General features: G+C 44.2%; 1 protein-coding gene across 7 annotated transcripts in view; it reads left to right on the forward strand.

The window, feature by feature from the left end:
* The window catches only part of plxnb1b (plexin b1b), a 323,503-nt gene extending 313,225 nt beyond the window's left edge, over positions 1 to 10,278 (forward strand). For all 7 annotated transcript variants that reach the window (XM_072472813.1, XM_072472817.1, XM_072472818.1 and 4 more), the window contains one exon: positions 994 to 10,278. In XM_072472813.1, coding sequence (XP_072328914.1) covers positions 994 to 1,098 — 105 coding nt within the window. In that variant the 3' untranslated portion in view covers positions 1,099 to 10,278. The remainder of the gene's footprint in view (positions 1 to 993) is intronic.
* Positions 10,279 to 13,933: the final 3,655 nt, after the last annotated feature.

Raw genomic sequence — 13,933 nt, forward strand, 5'->3', positions numbered from 1 at the left:
GATGGGCCGGATACAGCAGTCCAAACTTCACCTTCTTCTTGAAAAGGGTCGATTTTAACTGGTTGAATCCTGCTCTTCTCCTGGCCACGACCGCGCTCAGATCTTGATATATACGCAGGATGCTATTCTCCCATTTACAGCTCCGTGACTGCCTGGCCCACCGTAGAATACACTCCTTGTCCGGTACCTGTGGAATCTCACCACCATTGTCCTCGGAGGGTCACCCACACGCGGCTTCCTCGCGAGCGCTCTGTGAGCCCTGTCCACCAAGGGTCGGGAGAACGTCCCATCCCTCAGTAACATCTCGAACATGCCTGCTATGTATGCCCCAGCGTCCGCTCCTTCGGACCCCTCCGGGAGACCAACGATTCTCAAGTTCTGCCGGCGGGATCTATTCTCTAGATCCTCCACCTTCTCCAGGAGCCTTTTCTGCTGGTCTCTCAGCATCCCCATCTCCACCTCCATTGCTGTTTGGTGTTCCTCCTGCTCAGTCAGTGCCTTCTCCACTTTCTGGATCGCCCAATCTTGAGCATCCAATCTAAGTTCCAGACGCGCAATCAATTCCTTAATCGGGTCCAAGCATTCCTGTTTCTGCTTGGCGAAGCCCTCCTGTATGAACTGCATCAGCTGCTCCGTCGACCGCTGGGTCTTCGACCAGGACCCCAGTCGCCTGCCATGCTTTCTCCCGCTGCAGCCTCAGCCCAAGCCTTCTCTGTTCGCCTATTTCTTCCTTGTAGAGCACTTGTGGTCCACCTCTCCATGCACCGATGTAGGATTCCTCTTCACAATGGCCTCCACCATCAATTTTCCGAATCAAAACGAGAAAAATTCGGGGGGAAAGGTCCAAAGGTCCGACCCGCGCGGGAGCCACCAAATATGCGACCTAATCCTTCATAGCCGCCACCGGAAGTCAATACTGAACGATTATTGACCACCTAAAGTTCAGTGAAATTGCCAGTCGAATAACTGCTTTCACTTCTTGTCTTAATTTAGATCATTACAGCACTAGAAGAGGATCCAACCGCACAGAAAATGCAACTTGGTTATCGGTTGCAGCAGATTGCCGCATCTGTGGAAAACAAGGTCACAGACTTGTGACAGGAGAAACCTCTGAGGAATGAAGAACATTGAGGATCTGGAGGAGGAGTTGAGGCATCTTTGCATTTGACGCAAAGGGGTCACAATGGAGACGCTATGACCAGTGAACAGAGCTTGCTGAGTACAGGCGTGCCTTATGGAAACCTGCTTCCTCTGTTAATTCAGCCGTGGGAATGAAGAAAAGCAGACTCCCGTGATGCATCAGATGTTGCATTGCAATGAAAAGAGTCTCTTTCCCCACTCCCAGGCCATTTCCACCTGCACTGGGACTGTCTATTTGGAGTGTTCATACTGTAGACTATTAAACAACTTAGCAAACAACACACAAGATAAAAAGTCTAAAGAATCAACATATCAATGGACAAATGATGTTAATATTTTTTCCACAAAAGAGATTTAATTTTTTTAAAACTAATCCTAAAAGAAAGGTATTACTGTCCTGTGTTGGAATCTGCAAGATGAGATTGGGATCTGGCACAGATGTTAAGGCAAAGACATTGAAGTGCCCGTATGCTAAATGGTGTTGGGCAAAGTTAATTCGGTGATTGGTTTCAATAAATATAGGATGGACAACAGCAAGCACCACATAATGGAAATTACCTGTTAAAGGTGCAGTCAAGCATCCAATTCCTGAGCTGAAGGCCAGGAGTTCAAGTCCTTAGAAGGCCCTGTTATTAGTAGGTTTGAGAAATGTGGAGAAAGTAGGATTGTCATCTGTCACTCAGCTTGAAGTTTAAAGAGCCTTGGGAGGGAATTAAGCCATTTGCAGGTGGAATTCTGGAACTGTCGCCCCTAAAACCAGAATAGTCTAATTTTGCATAGCCAAATTGAATGTTTCATGTCCGTGAGATATAGTAATATATCTCAACAGACCATTCTGCCTCCTCGAACGCTAGCAATGACTCTCATATCTATTTCTTAACGTCCTTTGGGTACCCAATGCTGGCTAAGAGCTCCTTGGAAGGGAAGGAAATTCTTATTTTTACTTGATATCTCATTTTACAGCCTTGCTAATTGTCCCATCCATAAAAGTTGATTGATTCTCTTGTTTGTCTGTTGTCTTTTATGTTCAGCCATTGTTGGAAGCATATCAAAACCTTCTGTGACAGAGCAAGGTGATTCAAACATAAAAGCCAATTCAGCTAAGGCTGATGAAAATCCACCCTGTGAGAGTTTGAGGTCCCAATAGCCTTGGGATTTTTGAGCATCCTTGAACTGGAGCCCGTTTATTTTTAGCTGAGTGCTTGGAATTTGTTTTTGCTTTCAAAGTACCAAACAAAGCAGAAACATTTTTTAATGAAATAATTTCTTCAAATTCCCTGTGTTGTAAAATTGAACCAAAATAAATTCCTGATCTAGAACAACCGTTCACAGTTTTTTCAGAGTTTCCGAAATTGCTGCTTGTTACAATTTGGTTGAGTGAAATTCTTTATTGTCCACCCTGACCCATCATATACTTGCAGAGAGTCTGGTTTTTTTTTAATTAAAGGAGCGAGTAACTTTATTATCTACCATTTGAAGTGACTGTCCCAGGTGACCACCAAAAGTCAGATCCTGTTGTTCATTAACTACTTGTAAAGTTTTTTAAATTTTGTTTTAATTTAAAAAGTGTGATTCCTTTTGGGGTCCAAAAATATCACAGGCGAGGTTCAGGATTTGATAGGAAATGCAGATGGTTTACTGGTCTTTTTTGTGGGGAGGGAGGTGCGAGGGGTTGGGCTGGTCAGGGCGTCAGGTCAAGTTTTCAGCGTAACATTGGAAATCAGTTTCTGTTACTTTGTCTTGAGTTAGGCTTGATTATATTTTTATTTATTGTAATGTCAGAAATAGTATGCTTGCACATCCAGTATTCTAACAGCAGTGTTAACCCTCTAGAGGGAGACAAAGGCTTCCAGAACGAGGTTCTCTCGTGTGAAAAGGCGATAGACTCAAAGCAGAGTAGCAGATGTTTGGAAATGTTATTCCCTTGAAGTGAAGGACCTGCAATCGTTCCTCCATATTGGGGTGTGTGCAGTAAGAATCTTTTACGGTACAGTCTGTGAGACGGGACTTCAATTTAGATTGTGGAATTCAGAATTGTATTTAAATTAATTTTCTTTTTATATCATCTCAATTCACATAAATATAGATGATGTTTGGTACAAATGTCAGATCCACAATAAAACTTTATACAGATTTTTTGCCACTTAGAAATGTCTCTTCTGTCATTGGGCCTATGTTGTTACGATGCAGCTTAATATGGCTGCAAAAGTGTTTATCTGCCCGGAGAATCTGCCTCACTTCACAGCCTTTTGGCTAAGATAAAGTATAGTGAAGCCCGAGATCAGGTGCAATGCCTTTTCTTGTCAGCTTGGATCTCGTACGTCTCTTGTGGGGACCACAAATTGGATTCAATTTGAATTGTTTTTTGGAGCAAGTAAGGAGATGGATTTGGTTCGATCCCAGCCCCGGGTCACTGTCCGTGTGGAGTTTGCGTATTCTCCCCGTGTTTGCATGGGTCTCACCCCCACAACCTGAAGATGTGCAGGGTGGGCTAAATTGCCCCTTAATTTGATAAAACAAAAGGATTGGGTACTTTAAGGGCAGCACAATAGCACAAGTGGATAGCACTGTGGCTTCACAGAACGAGGGCGATTCCTCGCTGGGTCACTGTCTGTGCGGAGTCTGCAAGTTCTCCCTGTGTCTGCGTGGGTTTCCTCCGGGTCCTCCGGTTTCCTCCCACAGTCCAAAGACGTGCAGGTTTGGTGGATTGGCCATGATAAATTGCCCTTAGTGACCAGAAAGGTTAGGAGGGGTTATTGGGTTACGGGGATAGGGTGGAAGTGAGGGCTTAAGTAGGTTGGTGCAGACTCGATGGGCCGAATGGCCTCCTTCTACACTCTATGTTCTATGCTCTTTAAATTTAAAAAATAAATTTTTAAAAAGTAAGGAGATGGATTAAGGGTTTGCCTGGTCCGCTCTGCACATTGGCTTTGTAATGCTGCGAAACGAATAAACGGAAAATCTGCCTCATATGGGAAATTGTGCTGATCATAGCTAATTGCACTGCTGGGTTGTCCTCTCTTTCTCCCCCCCATGATGGACAATGAGGCAACTCCACTGTTAAAACCTTTTTTAACAAAAACATCACTATGTTCGCCACAAGAAACCTGGAATAAGGCATTACATCTCCGAATTTTGGAATGTAAAAGTAATGTACTTTGATGACAGTCCAGACAACGCTTTGAGAGTTTTATGGTATAGCCCAACAGCGCCCAAGCTAACTGTGATTATTCACTTTCCCCCAGAATACATTGCTTGATCAGGGAGCAGTGGTGACACTAGTTCATGTTTTTTGGTGGAATTTTCATCACTGCTTTCTGAAGAATGTATTTGTGACATAACCACTGAATTGGATGCTTTTTAAAGGTACCTTTTTTTTTAAAAACGGTTGTAAAATCTGTTTTGTTTTTAAACAATTGTTTGTATTCATTTACTCAAAAGGCATATAGCCTGGTAACGCAGATTCTGGTTATGTATATATCCTTGTATTCTGTGAAATTCTTGATTACATTGTGATGGCGAACAAGCACTTAAGTGCCTTCCACAGCACAAAAATGTGAAAATATTGAGGGGTCCACAAAGCCAACAAACCAAACTCAAAACAGCAACAAATGTTGTTGAACTCCATACAACGGTTTGATCAACAAGTTGAGAAATATTCATGGTGAGCTAAAATGGCATTTGAAATTGCAATCCAACCTTTTGTGTGAGAATGATCAATATCGTATAACACCCTAATCTCGGGGTAAAGAAAGCAAACTTCCTTTTTAAATTCAGAAATATCAAATTTAATTAATACTTTTGCTTTCTACATTTGGATAATTTTTAAGTAAATGCCCATCAGGGGGCCTAATTTTCCACATGTTCTTGCTGCCAGGTTAACAATTACTGGGTCCACTACTGAGTCAAGAAATTGACACCCATTTCCCAAGTTAACACCGAGATGAGAGCTCCTCATCTTTGTAGCATTATCTTTCTAAGAACATTGATTTTGTGAGGTAGCACATGGTTAGCACTGCTGCCTCACAGCGCCAGGGACCCAGGTTCAATTCCAGTTTTGGATGACTGTGTGGAGTTTGCATGTTCTCCTCGTGTCTGCATGGGTTTCCTCCGGGTGTCCTGGTTTCCTCCCAGAGTCCAAAGATTAGGTGGATTGGGCATTATAAATTTCCCCTTACTGTCCCAGGATATGCAAGTTAGGTTATGGAGTTACATGAATGACGGGGAGTGGGCGTGGGTAGAGTGGTCATTCGAAGGGTCGGTGCAGACTCAATGGGCTGAATGGCCTCCTTCTGCACTGTAAGGATTCTATGATGGTGGTTGATATTTGATATACAGATCAGAAATATCAGTACAAATGATAGGGTATCTTTACACCAGCGAGGTGAGTACCACGGTAGCACAGCTCCAGAGTCCCAGGTTCGATTCCTGGCTTGGGTCTCTGTCTGTGCGGAGTCTGCACGTTCTCCCCGTGTCTGCGTGGGTTTCCTCCGAGTGCTCCAGTTTCCGCCCACAGTCCAAAGATGTGCAGGTTAGATGAATTGGCCATGATAAATTGCCCATAGTGTCCAAAAAAAAGATTAGATGGGGTTACAGGGATAGGGTGGAGGTGTGAGCTTAAGTGGGGGGCTCTTTCCAAGGGCTGATGCAGACACAATGGGCCGAATGGCCTCCTTCTGCACTGTAAATTCTATGATATAGGGCCAAATCTTGTGCCTCCATGCGCCCTTCTCCTGCTGTAGGTGTCTCTTGATTATAGCAGTGAGGAGAAGTATAAGAAGTATAGTGGGGTTAGGAACAAGTTGGAGGTTATTTCTGAGAAGAAAGCTAGTAGAAGAATATTATTTTTATCCATACTTATTGCATTTAAAGTACACATCGGTCTAAACCTCCTAGCCACAACTTGGCTGCTATTATTTTCCTTTTTCTTCATGGAGATTTTTAATGTGCTATTGCGCATTCTAGAACTGATAAGCCTGGAATATGAGCTGATGGATTAATTAAACCTTTATTCTCATGAAAGGGCTGATCACAGCTAAATGTATGGAAACCTGGTTTATCAACTCACAGTGGATTGTTGAGTGTAACTGTAAGTTATCACTTGGATGACCAGATTTTTACATACTTACCCATTGTAGCAACACAGCCAAAAATACATATCAATGAGAGTTAAGATTATTTTTAAGTAAATTAAAGAAAAATTATTATTGCCCTGATTTTTATTCGCTAGCTTTTTGTTGGAGAGCCAAAAATACAGTTTTAAGAGATTTTTCTTGAAATAAATTTGACTTTTTATTCTATTCTCCAAATTGACAGGAAATTTACCATGCAAGCAAGTGTACAAACTCATTAATAATAATCTTTATTGTCACAAGTAGGCTGACATTGCAATGAAGTTACTGTGAAAAGCCCCTAGTCGCCACATTCCGGCGCCTGTTCGGGTACACAGAGGGAGAATTCAGAATGTCCAAATTACCTAACAGCACATCTTTCGGGACTAGTGGGAGGAAACCGGAACACCCAGAGGAAACCCATGCAGGAGAACATGCAGACTCCGCACAGACAGTGACCCAGCCAGGAATCGAACCTGGGACCCTGGAGCTGTGAGGCCACAGTGCTAACAATGCTGCACCCTACTCATGTACAACTGCTTCATGAGGCAAAGTTTTGGAGCAGAAATACCTTGCCATTTTTGTTCCATTGATGTTGCATGGTTGATTATGAATTCTCCACTGTCGTATAAACACTAACCCAGGGGGAATCCAATTTCTATTTATTACTCCAGTGCTGTCATTATTTTTTTTTTAAAAAGAGCTTGTTCACTGATGGTCTATAATGATCATAAATTGAAGCCATTATTATTAAAATTAGGCTATCCTCTAAGCTTCACTTTCACTGACCTTCAAATTCGAATGTATCAACTTTGCATTTCTTTCAGTTCTTCTGTTTGTAAAGATGCAATGTCTTGAGTTCCAGTTAAGTAATGAGATAACACTTAAAAAGATTTAACGTAAGATCCTTTAAACTTGCAGTAACAGATTACTGTGATGGAGTTGAGGGTACCCGTAAATTCAGCTAACATCCAAAGGTCCTCCTTTTCCTCTTAATTTTAGACCCTCCCCCACACCCTGCTTGTCCAAACACTAAGGGGGCTCGTTTCGCTCAGTTGGCTGGACAGCTGGTTCGTGATGTCGAGCGAGGCCAGCAGCGCGGGTTCAATTCCTGTACCGGCTGAGATTATTCATGAAGGCCCCTCCTTCTCAACCTTGTCCCTCCCTGAGGTGTGGTGATCCTCGGGTTAAATCACGGCCAGTCAGCTCTCCCCCTCAAAGGAGAAAGCAGCCTATGGTCATCTGGGACTATGGCAACTACTTGTCGCTCTGAAACCTTTAAAAAAAAAATTCTAATTTGGGTCTTAAATTGTTGATATGACCAAGAGCATTTTATTTCATTACTTACTGGGAAAATGAAAGTTTCCGGGGCTGTATTTCCATTTGTGAAAAAATTGTACAAAAAAAAAAGCCTTGCTGGCTGTGGGAAGAGAGCTATTTTGCAGCGCTCGCTCAGAGTAGCTAATCAAGCCCATTATGGATTTCTGAAGATTTTGGTAGTTTTCCTTTATTCCTGTGATCTGATGGAGATAAATGGTTGCGGCAAAGATTTGCCAATTGCAGGGACTGATAGAAAATAACTTCTTAGAAGCAACCATGAGTAAGTTAAATAGACTAGAGAACCATGGAAACGTTACAGCACAGAAGGAGGAGGGAGACCATTCGGCCCATCTTGACCATGCCAGCCCGAGGATATGCAGGTGCCCTTTCTAATCTCACCTTCCTGCACTCTGTCCATAGCCCTGTAGCCTAGAGCACTTAGGGTGCAGATCCAGGTACTTTTTTTTTTAAGACGTTAAGGCCTCCGCCTCCACCACCAACTTAGGCAGTGAATTCCAGATTCCCACTACTCTGTTTAAAAACAAAAAAGTGCTTCCTCCTGTCCCCACTACACCTTCTGCCACTTATCTTGAATCAAATGTCCCTGGTTCTAGAATTCTCTGCCAGGGGAAACAATTTTATCCTGTCCATTCTATCTCTTCCCCTCATAACTTTGTACACCTCAATTAAGTCATCCCTCAGCCTTCTTTGCTCCAAGGAAAATAATCCCAACCTATCCAATCTCTCCTCGTAGCTATACTTTTCTAGCCCTGGCAACATTCATGTACACCTCCTCTGCACTCTCTCAGAGCAATTATGTCCCTATTTAATGTGGTTACAGGACTTTGCATTTTCTGATTTGGCAGTTTGTAACATCTTAACAGAATATTAGGAGTGTGAAAACTTTTTTTTTTTTACTGAGTCAAAATAAATCCAATAATTGAATTTGAGTGCAGTTGTTAAAATATTTTCTATAAGATTCCTCATCATTTGAAGCTAACTGGTTGCTCAGAGATTGAGTAAACTGTATTAGTAAAATAATTTGTCTTTAACTTGAAGAAAAATATACTTTATAGTACATTGACTTTGAATGGTTTAAGACTTCTATGAGGCTTTATTAGCCTGTTGGCTCAATAATGATTGTAATTGCAGTGACGTTATCCTGGATATTCTCACTCTTTAGGCTGAATTATTGTTGTGTCGATAGGATGGAATTGTCAAGACTACTGCAGGATAATGGGGTGGCACAGTGGTTAGCACGGCCACCTCACTGCACCAAGGACCCGGGTTTGAATCCGGCCTTGGGTGACTGCGGAGTTTGCACATTCTCCCCATGTCTGTGTGAATTTCCTCCGGGTGCTCCGGTTTCCTCCCACAGTCCAAAAATGTGCATTGTGGATTGGCCATGCTAAATTGCCCCTTATTGTCCAAAGATGTGTAGGTTAGGTGGGGTTATGGGGATAAGGCGGGGGAGTGAGCCTAGGTAGGGTGCTCTTTCGGAGATTCAGTGCAGACTCGATGGGCCAAATGGCCCCTTTCTACACTGTAGGGATCCTCTAACCATTTTTTGGTAAGCGAAAATATACTGCAAAACTTGAATATTGGCAGTTGTTGGAGAATAAAGACATTTTGAGGCATATCCTTCCTCCAGCCATTCCACTCACTTAAATGTCTCTTCTATATCTATTTGTACTTTCTGCAGTAATGCCAATGGAATGGTGTGAGACCTCCTTAACCCTCATGTTTGTTGAAACGATTACTGACTTTTCAGGGCACCATTTCTGAAGAGGCTGAAAGTCTAACCTATAACATTAAGATGTATGACATGAAAGTATTTGTATTGTGCTTTCTCATGTCAGAAGGCCATCTAAAGCACTTAATATTCAACAACGTACCTTTGACATACAGGGACTGGGGTTACAGTCCCATCCGGGGTGCATTTAGTGACCCGTATTCATTTCTATTTGGAAGCAGTAACCTTTCTAAACCTATTGCTTGGGAAATGGGGTGGAAAACAGAGCCTCCATATCAGGGTGGGCAACAGTCTTAATATAGAACTTGTCCATAAAACAACATGTTAATGAAGCCATCTGAGCTGGCTGCAGGGGATCAAGAATAGGGTCTACGCTGTAGGAATTGGGACTTCTCAGTGAGTGCTCAGGCTTTGGAGTGAGATCCAATAGTTTGGGTGTTGGAAACTGTAGATCCTGACCGAGTTCCACGGTAACACCTGTATTTCTGAACACTGCCCAATAGATCCTTTGGACCGGAGTTGTGTGAACAATTTTGATCATTCTCTGCAGCCCGAAAAAAACCGAGCTCTGCCCATTTGTCTGGCTACCCCACTAGTGCAGTATCTGCACAGATACTTCTCTGGTTTTTGCATCTGCCTGGTTTTTGCATCTGCCTGTTACGACTTGATCTCTGCTGGAAATCTTGGTTGCTGAATCGCACTGACTTGCAGTTGTATATAGTAACAGTAATGTATTTATATACTGAAGGAAATTAAAATGAAATGTTTTGCTGTCTAGTGTAAAATAATGTGTAGAGCTGGCTCTGCAATGAGCACAGAAAGACTGTTAATTTTTAGTAAATCATCAATGTAATATCTGTAAATAACCAAATTGACTAGCTTGTTACCTTAATCTGTTTATTAAAGAAAAGCGTACAAATCGCAGATAATAAAATATTTTTAAAATCCAGAAAAGAGTCATCTTTTAATTTACCCCATTCTTCCTGATCATTCTTTAATTTACCCCCCCCCCCCCTCAGAGTGCAACATTTCTAGATAAGGCTCCATACAAATCTTACAGCGAATTAATTTATTGAAACAAAAATGCTTTGTACATAAGTAGAGTGGGTGCTTCAAACATGGGCAATGTTTTAATTCTGTTGCATTCTTTTAGGCGCATTTACCAGCGAGGTCTGTCCTCCATTTTGAAGTTGGGTGCCTATGTTGTTCCCTCGATTCTGACCTAAACACGCCACACCGCAAACATGTCTGCAGCTAGTTTCTGTTTTTAATAATCTTTATTGGTGTCACAAGTAGGCTTATATTACCACTGCAATGAAGTTACTGTGAAAAGCCCCTAGTCGCCACACTCCGGCGCCTGTTTGGGTACACGGAGGGAAAATTCAGAATGTCCAAATTACCTAACATAAAATATAAATAATCTTTATTGTCACAAGTCGGCTTACATTAACACTGCAATGAAGTTACTATGAAAAGCCCCTAGTCGCCACACTCCGGCGCCTGGTCGGGTACAGCGAGGGAGGATTCATAATTCTCAGCTGGTATGGAAATTGAACCCGTGCTGTTGACCTTGTTCTGCATCACAAACCAGCTGTCAAGCCCGCTGAGCTAAACCAGCCCCAGCACGTCTTGTGGGTGGAAACCGGAGCACCCAGAGGAAACCCACGCAGACACAGGGAGAACGTGCAGACTCCACACAGACAGTGACCCAATTCGGGAATCGAACCTGGGTCCCTGGTGCCTAGGTCTAAGGCTTACTGAGGGTCCAAAAGAACTTAAATAAGATGCCAACTCAATGGGAAAAGACAAATGTGCCTGATCACATTGTTCACAGAAACGTTATGCATACGGAAGAGGGAGGGCAAAAGTACAGATATCGAGGTACACATTGGTACCAATGATATAGGCAGTAAAAGAGCTCAAGTCCTGCAAGCAGAATTTAGGGAGCTAGGAAATAGATTTAAAAATATGACCCAGAAGGTAGTAAACTCTGTATTACTTCTGGTGCCACGTGCTATATAAATCGGGGAGAAGGACTGTGATAAAATTAAAGAAATTAACATCGACAGAGAGGAGGTTCTGAGTGGTCTCTTATGCTTAAAAGTTGACAAATTCCAGGGCCGGATGAAATGTAACCCAGGCTGTTCAGTGAGGCAAGGGAAAAAGTAGCAGGGCCGCTGGAAATAATTTTCTGATCGCAGTGCAGGTGCCGGAGAACTGGAGGGTTCAAGAAGGGAGAAACCAGGAAACTGCAGGCCAATCAGTCTAACCTCAGTGGTGAGGAAACAATTGGAAGCAATTCTGAGAGACAGAATGAATCTGCATTTGGAGAAGCAGGGATTAATCAAGAACAGTCAGTATGGTTTTGACAAGAGGAGGTCATAACTGACCAACCTGACTGAATTTTTCAAAAAGGTGACCAGGTATGTAGAAAGGGCAATGCAGGGTGGCACAGTGGTTAGCAGTGCTGCCTCATGGTGTGGAGTTTGCACATCCTCTCGATGTCTGCGTGAGCCACACACCCGCAACCCAAAGATGTGCAGGTTAGGTGGATTGGCCGTGCAAAATTTCCCAGCATTTGGAAAAAAGAATTGTGTACTCTGTATAAAAATAAAGAATGGGCAATGCATTTGATGTAACACGCGAGTTAACGAAAAAAGTTCAGTGTCATATCGGGCACGATTTCCTGCGTGTTTTCCGAAGGCCGCGCTGGTGAGATCATGGGTCGCGTCTAACGGCACTTAGTGCCGAAAATGCGCCCCTGTGAGTTTTATGTTGTTATTGGCTGCTGATTTGCCAGACTCGCGCCCAGCAGCTTACCGCTAACTAGGGGTTGCTGCTTTTAAATGTTCCTGCCCAACTCTCCCAGTCAGCACACGAGCATGGCACCACTCGTGACCTGCTCCACACTTCAGGGATGCTGACCTGGCCAAGCTTCAGGACACCATGGAGGTGAGACAGGATATTCAGTTCCCCGGGGGGGGGGGGGGGTTTGATGGACAAACAGCAGGGCTGCCAATGCCACCTTGGAGACACTGGTAACGGCCGTCAGTTCGGGCAGCATGACCAGGAGGGCCACTGTACAGTGCATGAAGAAGAACAACGACCTCCACTGAGCTGCAAGGGTAAGTGAACACTGGCCCTTGGCATCAGTTCCCCCTGCCACCCCCCTGACCACTGACCCCTCCCCCCCCCCCCCCCCCCACAACATGTCACTGGCTGGCACCTCGCACCTGCATCACATCCGATCACTGCGCATGTGCGCCACCAGCACCCACCAACACAGCCCCTCCATGTCCAGGTGAGGAGTCCACACATGCCACCTCCCACAGACCACCCCGGATGCATCAAGCATGCCGCTCACAATGCCCCCTCTGTCCCCGCAGGAGAGGTTAGCCCATAATAGCCGTGAAAGGGCCTGATGGGCAGTGGAGGTTCAGATATCAGAGACCTCACCCCCAATGAGGAACGGGCCCTGGAGATCATAGGGTTGCTTGAGGATACAGCAGTCACTGACAGCGAGGTTGACAGCTTCGCCCAGATGATCTGCCACAAATGATTTGTTCATGTCAGACAAAATGATCCTTTACTCTCAATGACCACATGTCCAATCTCTCGCAGAATCTCCACCTGATGGGGCTTGGCGTCTGGGGTAGCCACCCGCCACTCAAGAGAACATCTCAGAGGACAGCTCCGAGGAAACCACCATCGATGCGTCACAGCTATAACCTGCACCTTCCACCAGCGCAGAGGGTGATATTAGTGGACAGGCTTCTGGGGCACAATCTGGTGAGCACCACACAGATGCTGATGAACATCAGGTGGAGATAGGAACATCCAAGGGAGTCGGCACTTGGATGTCTGCTGGATGCCAGGACTTAATTGAGTCCCAGTCACATGCCGAGCCTCTGGGTATGGTTACCTCGGAACTGATGTAGAAGCAAGAGCACGGCCGTGGGGTTGTCAGTGACACTCCAGTGAGCACATTGCCGATTGGAGGAGTCCCAAAGGCCACGGGCGCAGGCGATGGTGCCAGCAATGCGTGGCATCAAGTGCAACACTATTAAGATGACAACTGCAGTGGAAAGCCTGGAGTATGACATCAGCACCTGGAGTGTCCAAGGCATGGCTCAGTCTGTGATGACCATGGCTGAGGGCCGCAACATCATGCCCCGGTCGATGAGGGACATGTCCCAGATGCATGTGGACATTGCCTAGGCACTCCAGAGCTTGTTCCAGTCACTGAGGAGCATCGCTGAGGGTGTCAACACCATGATGCTTACAATGAGGAACTGCCAGGACTGGCAGAGCCAGTAGACGTCTATAACTCGATCAATGAAAACTGCAAGCTATATCAAAAACAAAATATAGTGGATACTGGAAATCTGAAATAAAAATCAAGTGCTGGAAATCCCAGAAGGTCTGGCAACATCTGTGGAGAGAGACACGGAGTTAACATTTTCAGTCAAAAACAGCTTCTTCAGAACTCCTTGGGGTATGGGGGAGCAAGGGGGCAAAGTTGAGTCATAAAATAGAAGCAAAATACTGCAGATGCTGGAAATCAGAAATAAAAACAGAAACGCTGGATAAAATCTGGAATTTTTTTTTT

This window comes from Scyliorhinus torazame, chromosome 13 (genome assembly GCF_047496885.1).
Source record: "Scyliorhinus torazame isolate Kashiwa2021f chromosome 13, sScyTor2.1, whole genome shotgun sequence".
Classification (NCBI taxonomy): domain Eukaryota; kingdom Metazoa; phylum Chordata; class Chondrichthyes; order Carcharhiniformes; family Scyliorhinidae; genus Scyliorhinus; species Scyliorhinus torazame.